The following is a 14,652-nucleotide window of genomic DNA, read 5'->3' on the forward strand; positions in this document are numbered from 1 at the left end:
AGGGATCTGCTTTGCCTCCTTGTTTGCTGTCTCTGTAGGGTGGCCTGGATCCTCCTGTGGATCCTGGGCTGCACTTTTGCCAGGGGATCCTACACAATAGGCATAAATAATTTGCTATCCATACTTTATAACGCCCTATCACCTTCAAGAACTGGCAGGAGCAGAAGGGCTGCAGGTGAGCAGGAGGTCAGTGAATAGTGAATAGTTCTATTCCATCCCCAGCTGAATTCCATAACTTCATCCAGGGAGTGGATTCAGGGCATGTGGAGAAATTACTCTTCATTAAGTGCAATAAGAAGCAACTGGAGAAAGTTCCTTATAAAGACTGGGTAAGGAAAATAGAAGGAGTCCCATCGTGCTGTGAGAGGTTGGCAAGCTGCTCTTATTTATTCTACAATTGAATCTCAGTCATTAAACTGGAAAAAACTTTCAAGATTATCAAGTCCAGCTTTTCCTGGGCAAAATGGGAGATGGTTGTGTAAAAAAAGGAACAAGTGAAATCCTTCACTTGTATTGCAGGTAGGGAGAAAAGTCACAAGTTTCAAGCTTTGCTGAGGACTTTCAGTGTTACATACCAGAATATCTGTTTTTGTCAGCTGTAGCACTATTACTGTCTGGAGTGAGTGTTTAAAATTTTTCTTTATTGATGGGATTTAAGGAGCAGGAGAGGAGAACTTGTTGGGGAAAGTCTGGGTTTGTTTGACCCTGCTTTGTTGGGCAGAACAGTTGTTCCTTGAACAGCTAGAGCAGTTTGTTGCTGTGATTTCTCCTACCCTAAATACATCCCAACTCAAGGGCTGAGTGTTTGCCCCTTCAGTAGTTCCAGCCTTTTTCACACAGCTGTAGAAAGGGAAATACAATTTTCCTGCCTCTTGCTGTGGTGATCAAAGACTCCCTGGGAGGTTTTCTGCTCCTGTTTGCCTCTGTCCTGTGTGTTTTCCCACTTGGAGCAATTTGCAGCTCAGCTGTTTTGCTCAAGGCTCTCCCTGGAGAGCTGAGGCTCCATTTGCCTTTCAGGGCAAGTACCCACCTGGAAATAATCATGGAAACACTCCTTTTGTACACAGCTCCTTCAGTAATCTAGGCAGTTCTGTGGAGGGAATTGAGACTCTGGTTTATGAATCCACTTAATATTGTCCTGTGGAGAGCAGAGGGGGATTTTTATTGATCTGGAGAATCATGTCTTGCTATCTGCTTATCAAAGAAACGCAAATATTTGGTTGTTTTGTTACTTCTGGCTATTTGGAGGATTCTGGCCTGCCATAAACCTCCCCTAAATCTGGGATATTAATGGTGTGATTCCATGATGTGTTGGAGTTAGTTTTGTCAACAAACAAAATGCTTTTCCTGTTATTTGCTCTTGGAAGTTTTAGGCTTTTCTCATGGTGAGAGCTAGAATTTGTTAGGAACTTTGGGCCAGTTTCCCTGATTTTTTATGGATTTGGTCTATAATAGATGTCTTTCTACCCTTCCTAGGATTTCACAGGCATAATTATTCCCTAAAAAATACCCTGGGGTAGGTTCCTCCCCAGTTTGTGAGTTTAAGGCACAACCCCACTAAAATCTGCCCACTTGTCCCAGGCTGTTATCTTCTCCCATAAGTTCATTCCTCATTTGGGAATGCTGGAATTGATGTAATAAACTTGCATTTTATGCTTAAGCCTGGCTGTCACAGAATTCCTGTCCAGTTGTTTGCTTGTTCCAGTAACAATGTGGCTCCACGTGATCCCAGTAATAAAAGTGCTCTTCCTAAGAGGGAAAAGAAAAAAAGCTGTTGTTTTGAGTATGAAAGGTGATATTTTTCTGCATTTATCAGCCCAGGTTTGTCTTGTTATCATTAAATAGATTCAACTGAAGATTTTTTTCTTTATAGAAGGGTAAATGAGCAGAGAATAATTTGGAAATGAGCAGAGAATAAGGTTGGAAAAGACATAAAAGATCAAGTCCAGCTGTTTCCTCAGCACTGCTCCCATCCCCAATATGCTGACCCATATCCCCAAGTTCCATGGCTGTTAAACCCTTCCAGGCATGCTGATTCCACCTGGGCAGCCCCTGCCAAGGCCTGAGCTCCCTTGCCATGGAGAAATTCCTCCTGCTGTCCAAGCTGAGCCTCCCCTGGCACAGCTTGAGGCCGTTTCCCCTTGTCCTGTCCCTGTTCCCTGGCAGCAGAGCCCGACCCCCCCTGGCTGTCCCCTCCTGTCAGGGAGTTGTGCAGAGCCAGAAGGTTCCCCTGAGCCTCCTTTGCTCCTTAAATCCCATCCATTCCCACCCCTGCCATGGGCAGGGATGCCTCCCACTATCCCAGGCTGCTCCAAGCCCTGCCCAGCCTGGCCTTGGAGACTTCCAGGGATCCAGGGGCAGCCACAGCTGCTCTGGGCCACGGTGTATTTTGGGTTCAGTTTTTGTGGTGTCTGTGTGTTTCCTTCAGCATCACCTGGGAGTATTGATGGATCTCAGGTCTTTATGGAAAAGAGAGGATGAGAAACCAGAATATTGCAAATCGCAGGCTGGCTGACATGGGAGGGACATCTGGAGGTCCTGTGGTTCAGTTTGATATGCTCCATGTGCTGATGGCTTTTGGGTCTCTCTGAGGAGGACAATTCCACAGCCTCCCTGTGTGGACTGGAGATACAGCTTCAAAGTCAGGATACTCCCTGGAGGTTTGGGGACCCAAACTCGTGTCCCCCATCCTGCTCCAGCCTCATTTAGGTGCGGTCCTGTGGGCCCTGGGTCAGGGGGCCCTTTATGGCTGCATCACCTTCTCATCCCACCCTGGCCTGGGCAGCTTTTCCTGAGGGAATTGCTGCCAAACAAGTGACAATGTCACCTTTTTGGCCAAGGAAGAGCCACAGATTTGTCTGTAAAACCACCAGGGAAATGTTCAGAAACTCCCCGAGGGCTTGGATGGGAGCTCAGTGCTGCAGAGCCCTGTGCTCTGCCCTCTGTCCATCCAGGTGTGGTTCACTCTTTTATCTGGGACTGCTCTTTTTTGTGTTGCATTTTATTTCTGGAGGGCTGAAGCGAACCAGGAAGGACTATGACTGAGCAGGTTTGTGGCTCACAGGAATTCCAGTGGATCCTGAATGGATTCCTAATTGACTACCAGCTTTAGGGGTGGCTCTCCAGAGGTTTGTTCCAGTGGTCTCCAATCATCACCAAATCCATCCTGGCTGCTAAAAAAGGAGATGCTTTCCATGGTATGTTTTTTTCTGTTCAGCCCTGGAGCATGAGGGAAAAAAAAATCTCAAGAAGACAGAAGGAAGGAAAGCAGCTGGATCTGTGCCCTATGTAAAGGGATCCATTAATCGAGGTTTCTTTTGTATTGCAGCGTTCCCACATTCCAGAGCCTTCCCGAGGAGATCCTCAGTAAGCTTGCAGATGTCCTGGAAGAGGTAAGTGCTTTGAATATTGGGATTTCATGAGTTCAGAACCCTCTGCTGACAGTATCCAGCCTCCTCGTTTTCTGCAAAGAGCAGCTCCCCAGTTTGGCAGCCATCGAGACCTTGAGAGGAGTTGTGGGGAAAGTTAATCCACTTTTGAGCAGGGTTTATATATTTTTTTAATTGCTTTTTTATCCAATTGGGGGGTGAATCTTATCATTTCCTGTGGTGTCCAGAAGGGAATGAGCTTCTTCAGCCCCTGGGTGAGTGGTGGGAAGGAGGGGAATGTGTAAACCTGGTCTCACTTCAGATTTGATGGGACACTTACGTTGGAGGGTATTTTAAAGGTGTCATGGAAAAGCTGCTCTGGGAAGAGTTCCAGCAGTGTTGGGATGGAGTTGGGCATTGCCTACCTAGCTTTAACTGTGGTCTCATTAGGGTCAGGCTTTTATCTAAAACAACAAAGAAATCACCCACAAAACACCAACCGAAAAAGAAACCTCTGAAAAAATGACAATAAACCCTACAACCTTCCCAAAAATGCAAAACCCTGCACCCTACAAAAAAAACCCCAAAAACCCCAAACCCCCCCAACGTTGCCCTATAAGCAGATGTAAAATACTCATCACGGTTTTGTCCCATATTTTATTCCCACAATTCTTCCTTCTGGGCCTGAGGAATTCAATATCCCAGAAAGTCGTTAATAAACCCTCCCAAAAGGTGATTTAAGTGCAGGAAATATGTGTGTGGCAGTAAGTTATTTAATTCCTGCTCCCTTTCTTTCATCCATGCCTCTCCATCAGGGAAGATGTTCTTGTGGATTTGGAGGAAAAGCGCTGCTGACATTGGAGTTGATTTAAATTTTTATTTTTTTTTTCTGAGCTTTGCTGGGGTGTTGTTCCTTCTCTGCCTTTTTATTTAGTGCCCAGATAAATTCTGTGACTCCAACAAATCAGCTGTTTGTCACCCCGAATAATTGCATATTCACAGATAAGCTTTATTCCCTTTACTGCCAGGGAATGCTCTGATTTAGAGAAAAAAAGGAGATGAATTCCCTGTGCTGTAAATTCCATCTGCCTATCTCAAAACCCCACTCCCAACCAGAGTTTGCTTGGATCACATCAGCAGCCTTAAGCTCCTTATCAAGAGTTAAGGAGGAGCATAAAGTGCATAAAACTTTCCCAGAAACACTTAAAGTTTTGTGGCAGGGGGAAAAATTTTCTTAATAAATACCTTAATAACTAGTGAGGAAATGAGGCATGAAAGCAGCATTTGTGGGCAATAAATCTGGATTTTTAGGGTGGATGCTCCCAGTTCCTTGCTTAGAATCAGTGTTATTTCCTCTGGGTTTGTCTTGGATTGAGTAGGCTGTGTTTTGCATAAATTAAAAATAAAAAGTCCCTCTCAGGTCTGTATATTTAGAGATTAAACTCCCACCTGGGTACAGCCCTTTTTCCATAGGTTACACTGCTGAAGTATCGGAAAACCCCTCTGGATCATGGCACTGTTAATATTCCATGGAAAAATGTCTGGTGACTCACACAGGGATTATCTGGGTGGCACCAATGTTGCCAATAATTTCAGTCTTTATGGATAATTTCATTTAGCAAATGGAATTAAAATCCTGAAGGGAGTAGAGTGGGGAGTCTGTTCCTGGCATGGCCAAGGAGTGGGATGAGCTTTTGGTGGGCATGGATAGTGCTCAGAGATCTGGGCTGGCATTTCCTCCTCTCCTTCTTTCCCCCTCTTCAGGTTTATTTGGGTTTTGTGGCACAAAATTGGGATTTCTTTTCTGTCCTAAAGTTGCTTCACATTCTGGCAGTGTTTTTCCTCTCTAAGGTTATTCCCTGTGCCATTCAAATGTAAAACTTGTAGGATTTCCATCTCAAATCAGGTGTTCAGGTGCTGATAGATGTAATTGAGGTTCCTTGACTCAGTCTCCTCTGAAGGCACTTCCAGCTACTCATGATTTTGTAATTTTCTATTTGATCTCAAAGTCCTCATTGTGCCTACAGCTGGTTATTCTAAATTTTGTTCCCCAACTCCAAATTCTTATTCCTGTTTCAGAGAAGGACCCCTTTGCCTGGATATCAGGGATGGAGCCGATTTCTGCCTAAGCATCTGTCCCAGCTCCACTGAATTGGGTTAGGGTTTCAGGGTAGGGGAAAGAGGCAGGAATTCAGAGAGCCAGAGACAGCTGGAGTACCTAATCCCAGACTGCTATGGGTTGGAAGGGACATTAGGGATCATCCAGTCCCACCCTGGCCACAGGCAGGGACACCTTCCCCTATCCCAGGCTGCTCCAAGCCCCAAAGTCCAGCCTGGCCTTGGGCACTTCCAGGGATCCAGGGACAGCCACAGCTGCTCTGGGCACCCTGTGCCAGGGCCTGCCCACCCTTACAGGGAACAATTCCTTCCCAATATCCCATCCATCCCTGCCCTCTGGCATTGGGAAGCCATTCCCTGTGTCCTGTGCCTCCATCCCTTGTCCCCGGTCCCTCTCCAGCTCTCCTGGAGCCCCTTTAGGCACTGAAAGGGGCCCTGAGGTGTCCCTGGAGCCTTCTCTTCTCCATGTGAGCACCCCCAGCTCTCCCAGCCTGGCTCCAGAGGGGCTCCAGCCCATGGAGCAGCTCTGTGGCCTCCTCTGGATTCTCTCCAGCAGCTCCATGGTTGGTGCCCTGGACAGAATCATCCAAGATTTGAAGTTCTGTGGTTGCAGATGCACAGGAGGAGATTGGATTAAGGTCTTGCTGGCATTTTCAACCCAGGTCTTTTCATCTGCATTTCCTAATCCTGTGCCTTCGCTGTTTGGGATTTAACCTGGTAATCCATGGAAGATGCTGTGTGTGGGAATCTGATCAGCTGGAGCGAGAGACAGTGACAAAGGCGCTTTGATTTGCTTACAAAACCCTGCAGATCAGTTCTTTGTGCAGATAATGTCAGGTCTAAACTACGTCACGTGGATTTGCCTTGTTTGTTGTGTATCCAGAACTCGAGGCAGCTCTGACATTTGTGTGTTGTCGTTCCGATTGGGAACGGTGATAAAGAACGACACTGACTCTCAAGGGAGTCACAACAGGAGAATCTCTAGTTTATTGCTTCAGGCCTGTCTTATAGACAGATACGTGGAAAGTACAGAAAGGAAACTCTTATTGCTTAGCAAAGTGCTACATCACCATCATTGGTCAGGGGCACACTGCCCCCCTGACCCTCTCCTGCAAGGGAAAACAAGAGGACAGACAAACAGCACCTGGCAGTTGTTTTCTGTCTCTGAGGATTGTTTTGAAATCCTCCTTTGAATTCCCAGGCTAGCTTCTCAGGCAGGACTGAGAGGCCATGGGCCTGCATGCTCCCTGCAGCCTGTTCCAAAGCTAGCATCCATAGTGTGTTTATATATTTATAGGTTATTGCTGGATGGATAGAAATGTAAAGTTTTCCAGGCCAGGCTGGGCAGGGCTTGGAGCGGCCTGGGATAGTGGAAGGTGTCCCTGCCCGTGGCACAGGGGTGGACTTTAAAGTCCCTTCCAACCCAAACCATCCCATGATTCTCTGGCAATACTTAATCACACATTGAAATATATGATATTTATCACAGTTGCAGTGTAAATGCATAATAAATTTAAATATAAATATGGCTAATTGCCCTAAGTCCAGCTGTAGAGACTTCATTAACTCATCCTGGGTTAACAGGAGAGCAGCTACAGCTTGGAAGTGCTGGGAATGCCATTCCCACATCTCCAGTGTGTGTTTTGACAATTCTTTCAGTGGAAGCATTAATATTCAGAATTTTAATTTATTTGAATCCACTACTGAGATCCAAGTGCCAGTGATGTTTCCCTCAGCCCTGGCCTTGGCTCCCAGTGGATTTCTGGACAAACAGCAGAGCCACACTGAGGGAAAAGGCAGAGAAATGTGCTGAACCCCACAGGCAGAGGCTGCCAGGGATGGAAACTCTTCCTGCTGCTCTGGGTGCTGAAATCTGGGATCCCAGCTCTTGCCACTTCAGCAGCTCAGTTTGTGTGCTGAGTGTTGCTTGCCAGCCTTTGTCTTTTTTTCTTCCTTTTATTTTAATTTCAGTGAAAGACTCAATTTCAAATGTTAAAAGAAATAAAACACAACCCATAATTCTTCCCTGTTGCTCGTGGAGCTCCTGTTGTGGCTCCTGGTGAAGAGTGGGATCTTGGAGGAGATTTCATGGCTTAATTCAGCTTTAAGAGCTGTCTTGGGCCTTTCTGCAGAGATAGCAAGCATTGTTCCTGCTCCACGCTGCCCAATTAGTATGGATCAGGAGGCCTTGGGATGCCTGGCTAATTAACAGAGGCTGAACACAGTCCTGTCTTTGTGGGATAGTGTGGCAACAGTGGAAAAAAAGAGGAAACTTGTGCAAAATTAATTAGCTTTCCATATAATCAGTGGGTTTTAGGCTTATTTAGGAGTGAGGATGGCTCTTGGATGAAGGGGATGAGGTCCCTGGTCCATCCTGCAGGCCCTGATGTGATAGAGCCAGAAATCAGATCTGAGGGAGAATTCAAAATAAACAGGGAAAAGTAAAAGGTTTTGGTCAAGAAAAAATACCTTAATGTTATTATTTATGTTTTCATCAAAGGAAGCACGCTGGGGAGTGTTCACTGGAGGAGCTGTGGGATAGGGTAATGCTGCCTGTGGGGACATCAAATCAGCTTTAGTCATGACTGACTATCACAAATGGGCAGAATTTTGACTCAAGTTGTACTTGCATTAATTTTTCAAATGGTGCTCATGAGAACACAGCTTTGGGTCTGCAGGTGCACCAGGAAATAAAAGCATTTTGGGGAAAAAAAACATTAGAAAATAAAATATAGCTGGAAAAACTGGAGTGCAGGAATACAATGGAGTCAGTGGCAGGAGTTGCTCTAGCTTTGGATTGGGATAAAATGTATTCCTTGGAGTTAAGTTTTCCTTTTTATTTTCTTTAATATGGGCACAGACCACATGAAGGGAATTAAAAATAATCTCCTGCTTGTGTTAGCACAGGAAAGGAGTTCAGTATTCCCTGGTTTCTGTGGATTCTTGTCAGGAATGTGGTCATCCCTGTGTGTATTTATTGCCCATCCTCTGTTTTCCTCTGTTTTTTGCAGTGGTAGAAATGGGGCAAGATTTGGAGATTTTCTTCCTCAATTCTGAGAAACTTATTGCTAGAAGGTGATGCCAGTGGAGAAAACCTCTGGGACTCTGGTTACTTCTTAATGTCCCAATATCCCATCTATCCCTGCCCTCTGGCACTGAGAAGCCACTCCCTGTGTCCTGTCCCTCCATCCCTTGTCCCCAGTCCCTCTCCAGCTCTCCTGGAGCCCCTTTAGGCCCTGGAAGGTGCTCTGAGGTGTCCCTGGAGCCTTCTCTTCTCCAGGTGAGCACCCCCAGCTCTCCCAGCCTGGCTCCAGAGCAGAGGGGTTCCAGCCCTTGGAGCATCTCCATGGCTTCCTCTGGATTCACTCCAGCAGCTCCACATCCCAGATCAGACACACCACTGCAGGTGGTGTCTCGCCAGAGGGGTGGAAAAAATCTGCTGCCATTTCTCCCCATTTCTTTTAACATCAAATCCCTCCCTTTTTTTGCCCCAATAAAATTCTTGTGCTGAACACATGGGAAGGCTTTTCCTGGAGTTCCGTGCTCTTGGCACATGTAGGAAGTTCAGGTCTTCTCCTGGTGGGACCTGGTGGGTGTTTGTGTCAGGTGCAAGGAGCAGATTTTGGACTCTGCCAAATGTGCTTTTCAGGCAGGGAGCAGTGTTCTGTTTTAACTGAGATTTATGAAATGAATTTAGAAACCTCTCGAGAAGCAGCTTTTGTTCAGGCTGAAAATCCCAGTGGTATCAGGAGGATCTTTTTCCAGAGGCTTTCCATGCGAAGCTGGATTCCTCTGGAGACAGGGGAAGTTTATTAACATCTCATTTACTGTCAGAAGTTCCTCTGCCCTTGTCTCTGGGCTCCTTTGCTAAACCCCAAGCAGAGGAGCAGGGTTGTTGGTTTTCTTTCAAGTGCATGCTGTAAAATCCACTGGAGTTAGGCTAGAGCACCCCAGCTAGGGAATTACATTTCCTCTGCCTCTCCAAAGCACATGGATTCATGGAAATCTGCATGAGAATCCCAAGGACACTCAGAAGGATGGGAGTTGTAGGATTTTCTCAGCTGTCAGAGAAGACATTCTTCCCTGGGAGGGTGGGCAGGCCCTGGCACAGGGTGCCCAGAGCAGCTGTGGCTGCCCCTGGATCCCTGGAAGTGTCCAAGGCCAGGTTGGACTTTGGGGCTTGGAGCAGCCTGGGACAGTGGAAGGTGTCCCTGCCCATGGCAGGGGTGGAATGAGATAACCCTTAGTGTCCCTTCCAGCCCAAACCTTGCATCCTTTGATAGAGTTCTGTAGTTCCCTGTTTCCCAGCAGTTTTCCTGCTTTTCCCCATTCTTTGGGAGCCTCCCTCTCCTCAATCAACCTCCCAGTGGTGGGAAAAGCCATTCCAGCAGTGCTGTGGCCACCAGCAGGACATGTGGCAAAGGCAATGTCGAACAGAAAAAAATGTCCCCAAATTTTCTTTGTCCCAGGATTTTCTTTCTTTATTGTTATTATTTTTGGCATCGAGTGGATGATCAGATTTTCAGGAGGTCGCTGATAAAATGTGAATTTCTAAATCTGCCCCTTTCAGGTTATGCAGGTGTTGGGATTTAAATATTCCCCGTTTCCAGCTGGATTAAACCTGTCTGGGAGATATTTTTATGCTAAGCGGATTCTGCAGCTGATCCGTCACAGTTATGAAAGAAAGCAAAAAAGAAAAACAAAACTTTTTTTTTGCTGTAATATTAGATATTTTCCAGGGTTTCACAGATATGAAAAGAAAGGATTTAAACAAATTCATAATTTATTATTTGCCCTGGTGGATTTGCAGGCTCTGTTAGAGACACACAGGATGGATGTGGACTTTTTCATGGCACCTGGGACAACAGAGGTCACAGGGACAACTCAGGAGTTCTGATGAGTTGTTATCATCCAGCCTTGTTCCTAATTTCCCAATATATGTTTTTTTACTGCTCTCAGAGGCTCTACAGCAGCACTGGGGCAAAGAACCCATGGAATCTGTTTTTCCAGGCATTTTCTTTGTTGCAGACAGGTTGGGACCAATGGGTTGGTGGTTGTCCTTCACTTCCTGGGTGGAGAAAATCCGATCAATTAATTCTGACTAAAATTTAATTAAAATTTGGGCACTGGGGGTGAGGGGGAGGTTTCTGTGGTGGAGGTGGTTGAGCTCAAGCCCCTCTTCCCAGGTAGTGCTCCTGACAGCCTGAGCTGAGTGATTTTTTTGGGATTGATCTCCCTGTGGATGAGGTTCCTGGTTTGTGCTGAGGGATTTGCTTTCACTTCTGGATTCTTTGTGAGAAACTTGGGAGGAGAAGCATGTTAGCTCTCTGGTCTTTGGGGCATCTCTTTCTGGGAATTCGTTCAGCAGTTTCCAAAATTCCCTCATTCTCACCCACATATCCCTACTTACAGACATGTATGGACTAATTTTGGTGGGAATGAACCCCAGAATGAAAATTCAGCCTGGTTCTTCCACAAAAATATTCAGTGATTTCAACCCTGAAGAAATTAACATAGACAATGCCTTTTTATCTGTAAAAACAGGGGAAAAAATACAATCAGAAATTATATTAAGGAAAACCCAAATATTAATAACCCTGATGAGCGTTTTCCCTTTGATTCCAACATTTTCCCTGCTGGATTTTCCCATAGCGTTGCCCACAGTGACACCTGCTGGAATCTGGGACAAGGCTGGCTTGCAGGCCCTCCTGAGTGAGTCCTGCCAGGGATTAATTAGGGGAAAAAATGAAGGGAACAGTCCATGTGCTCATGGAGACACCTGTGGCCACCCAAGGAATGGCCACCAGGCTTGGAATGCTGGGAATATCAGCTGAAGACCCTCCATCCATGGGATCAGTCATTAAACCCCAGCTTTAAAGCAAAGGTCAGACGTGAAGATGGGGAGATCCTCTTCCCATCCCCAGATATCATCAAAATATGACAGTCTCCTTTTCCAGGGAGTTTATTTCCCTTGGGAAATAGGATTGCTCACACATGAAGGTTTGTGCTTCTCTGGTTTTAAGCACCTCGGAGGCCTTGGGGATGTGTTTGAAATTCCCCATTCTTGGAGTGGCATTTGCAGTGTCTGGGTTGTAATAATAGGAACTGAGAAGTGTCTCGGGGATAGTGGAAGGTGTCCCTGCCCATAGAACTGGATGAGCTTTAAGGTCCTTCCAAGCCAAATCATCCTGGGGTTGTGTGGCTGGATTTGGGGGTCAGACAGAGGGCTTTGGGTGCAGAACTTCAGCAGTTGTGGAACAGGGATGGAAGTTTTCATCTCAGATCATCCTCACTGAGGCCACCATTTGTGTAACTCCAGCTTGGAGGTGGCCTTTGGAGTCTTTTTTGGAGCGTCCCCATAAGTTTGGGTTTCCCTTGGAGGAAGGGTTGGACTGGGGTTGATTCCCAGAATTCAGTACTGTGGAGGTGAAGGAAGGACCAATTCACATTGGAATTGGTGATGGAAATCGAGGGGTGAGCTTCCATCAGGAAAATCCCCTGGTCAAAATGTAGGGAAATTCAATAGGATCCCAGAGAAATCCACCTCTAAAATGCAGACTGGGATCAGGAATGGTTTGTTTCTCCAAGGTCTTTCTGAACTCAAGACTGATTCCAGGTTCCTACACCCTCTGCTACAATTTTAAGCAGCTAATACCATTTAGACAACATGAATTGCTGGAATAGCCCGTATCCCATGGATAATCCAGTGTAAGGATTTGGGACTGACATGGTTTAATCCTGTGCCATCCATGGCTGCTTTGGGGTTGGAAAAAGGGATGGCACATCCTGGTCCTGGAGTCAGAATGTGCAGACTGAGAACTCCAGGTGGGATTTACAGGTGTCTTGAAGGTCTCAGGTCACTGCTTCCTCTCAAATGGAAATGCTAAAAGTATTCAGACCCACCATGGCTATTCCCATTCAAAAAAAAGGGGGAAATTTTGAGGGACTGGTGAATGGACAGCAAAGGAAATCAAGTATTTTTGTGAAAATTCCTTTTCTTCCATTATTTACTTGCAGTCAGTTCTCAGAGATATCATGTGGGCAAGGACACAAACTAGCTTTGCCAGGGGAATGCTCCATATCCCTGTTTTATTTCCCAGCAGATGGGATGGGAGGGGTCAGGGCAGCATCTCCCCAAAGCCCCTGCCCAAGGCACTAAGGAGCACTTGAAGCACTTTCCCAACTCTTTTGGTTTTCCAGCAGTGCCAGATATCCTCTGTCTGGAATGAAATCAGCCTGGAAGTCATGAAAAACAGGGATCTTTGTCCTTCAGGTGCTCTTCCTGTGTTCAACATGAATCTTGTGCCAAAGAAAAGGCTTTAATAACAAAAAAATGATAGGAAATGGAATTAAGTGACTCTGGTGGTGATTTGGAGACAAATGAGGGGGGAAACAGCTCCTTGCTGGGAAAACAGGCTGCTGGTGGAATGGGAAAGGAGGTTCCTCAGCAGAAGAGATGAGCTCTGCTCCTTCCATCCTGTGATCTCTGTCCACTGGGAGAAGTGGGAAATGGGAATAATGTGGCTGTTGCCAGCTTTAAGCTGCTGCTGTCCCAGGATTTTCCCTGTGTGGGATGGGATCCCATCTTCATTGGAGTCAGACTCCTCTGCTTGTAAATCCAAATGGCCATTTCCCAAATTCCTGCCAAGAAAGCCACGTGAAGTAGAATTGAGAGATTAAAGAAGCCCTGAGGAAGGAATCTGGGGACCATTGTGTCCTTGCCGGGTAAGAAAAGGGTCAGCTGTGCCTCATGCTAAAAATCTGACCTAGATTACATTTCCCAGCCTTGTCCTGGTTTTCTTTTCAGGACTGATATAAGAGATGCTCCCAAAAAATCTGCTGTAAGGCACAAAATAGCTGGGAGAAGTCCAATATTTCTGAGTGGGGTCATTGCATGAGAGATTGATGGAGGTGCTGCTGCTGCAGGGTCAGTTCTTGATGCGCTTCATCCTTCAGAAATCTCAACTTTCACCATCTCCTGAATTCAGAATGTGGTTTGGTTTTTTCCTCACAGCTTCCTCTTTAGTTACCAGTTGTCCAAAATCTTGGAATAAGTTGGAGGTAGTGGAAAGGTTCTGTAAAATTTTCCTCCAAGCAAAGCTGAAATAGGCTCATGCAGCTCCAGCCATGTCAATTTTAGCAGTAGAGAGTCTATTAAATAGTGAAAAATACAGCTTTCTGCACTTAGGGAGGAAATATTTTGCATTTCTATTGTAAAATACAGGTTTTATACCAATTTTCTAAATTCTGTTGTCAAGGAGACGGTGGTAGCCCAGGTGAGGGGCTCAAGGCAGCTTCTTTTTCATTTGGGAAAAGTTGCTATTGATGTTTCAAAAACTGAGATTTCAGCTTTTCCCAGTTTATACACAGAGTGGAAGTCCACTTGCTGCTTTAGTAAATATATTTGGGGCAAACATTTGCTCTTATGGAGGTGTGATTCACTTCCAGAATTCCTTGTTGTGCAGACTGGGAGCAGGGGCTGAGTTTGTGTCATGTGGGTTGATAAAACTCAGCTTTTTTTGTACTTCTTGAGGAGTTGATGAGAGCAATCAAGGGAAAAAGGAGGATATTTTCCAGCAACAGCCAAAATCCATGGGGATACAACAGGGGCTATGAACTATTTAATTCATCTGCCAAACTCAGGGCTGGTTGTCCCCTGCACAGAACCCTTAAACTGGAAGCAACTGGTGAATTCAGGGGTTTAAACTGGGAAAATGACCTGTTCCAGTAAAGGCCTGTAGAGGATTCATAAATCCAATTCTTTCCATGATTTCCCTTCCACTAAAGTTAGTTTCCAGTGATAATTTGAAGTGCATTTGCAAATGAAGGTATAGTGTCTCCTCTTCAGTCTAGACCACAAAAAGAAAATACATTTCATAGCAGGTGGCTGGAAAAGTGGCTGAATATATTGAATTAATGTGCATGTTTTTATTCCTCATGATCAATTCTGAAATGAGTTTGGATCCTGGTGGCAGTGCAAATACCTGAGGTGATTAAGCATGTGAAATTTGGAGGAAATGAAGGAAAAGAAATGAAACAAATGTGTTGATTTAAGTTGTTTACTTCCAGTTTCATTTTGGCAAGGAATTGATTCCCATTCTAATAACTGTGGAACAGACCAGCAGATTTAGGGAGGGCAATGGGATTTCCACACACATTCTTCCAT

General features: G+C 45.6%; 1 protein-coding gene across 10 annotated transcripts in view; it reads left to right on the forward strand.

Annotated features, from left to right (window-relative positions):
* The window catches only part of PRKG1 (protein kinase cGMP-dependent 1), a 366,718-nt gene that overhangs the window by 248,790 nt on the left and 103,276 nt on the right, over positions 1-14,652 (forward strand). For 9 of the 10 annotated variants that reach the window (XM_086900026.1, XM_086900029.1, XM_086900028.1 and 6 more), the window contains one exon: positions 3,329-3,392. In XM_086900026.1, the coding sequence (XP_086756152.1) occupies positions 3,329-3,392 (64 nt within the window). Of the gene's footprint in view, positions 1-343; positions 520-3,328; positions 3,393-14,652 lie in introns of those variants that run through there. The other variant, XM_086900034.1, reaches the window with a different exon arrangement.

This window comes from Cyanistes caeruleus, chromosome 8 (assembly GCF_971803275.1).
Source record: "Cyanistes caeruleus chromosome 8, bCyaCae1.hap1.1, whole genome shotgun sequence".
NCBI lineage: Eukaryota > Metazoa > Chordata > Aves > Passeriformes > Paridae > Cyanistes > Cyanistes caeruleus.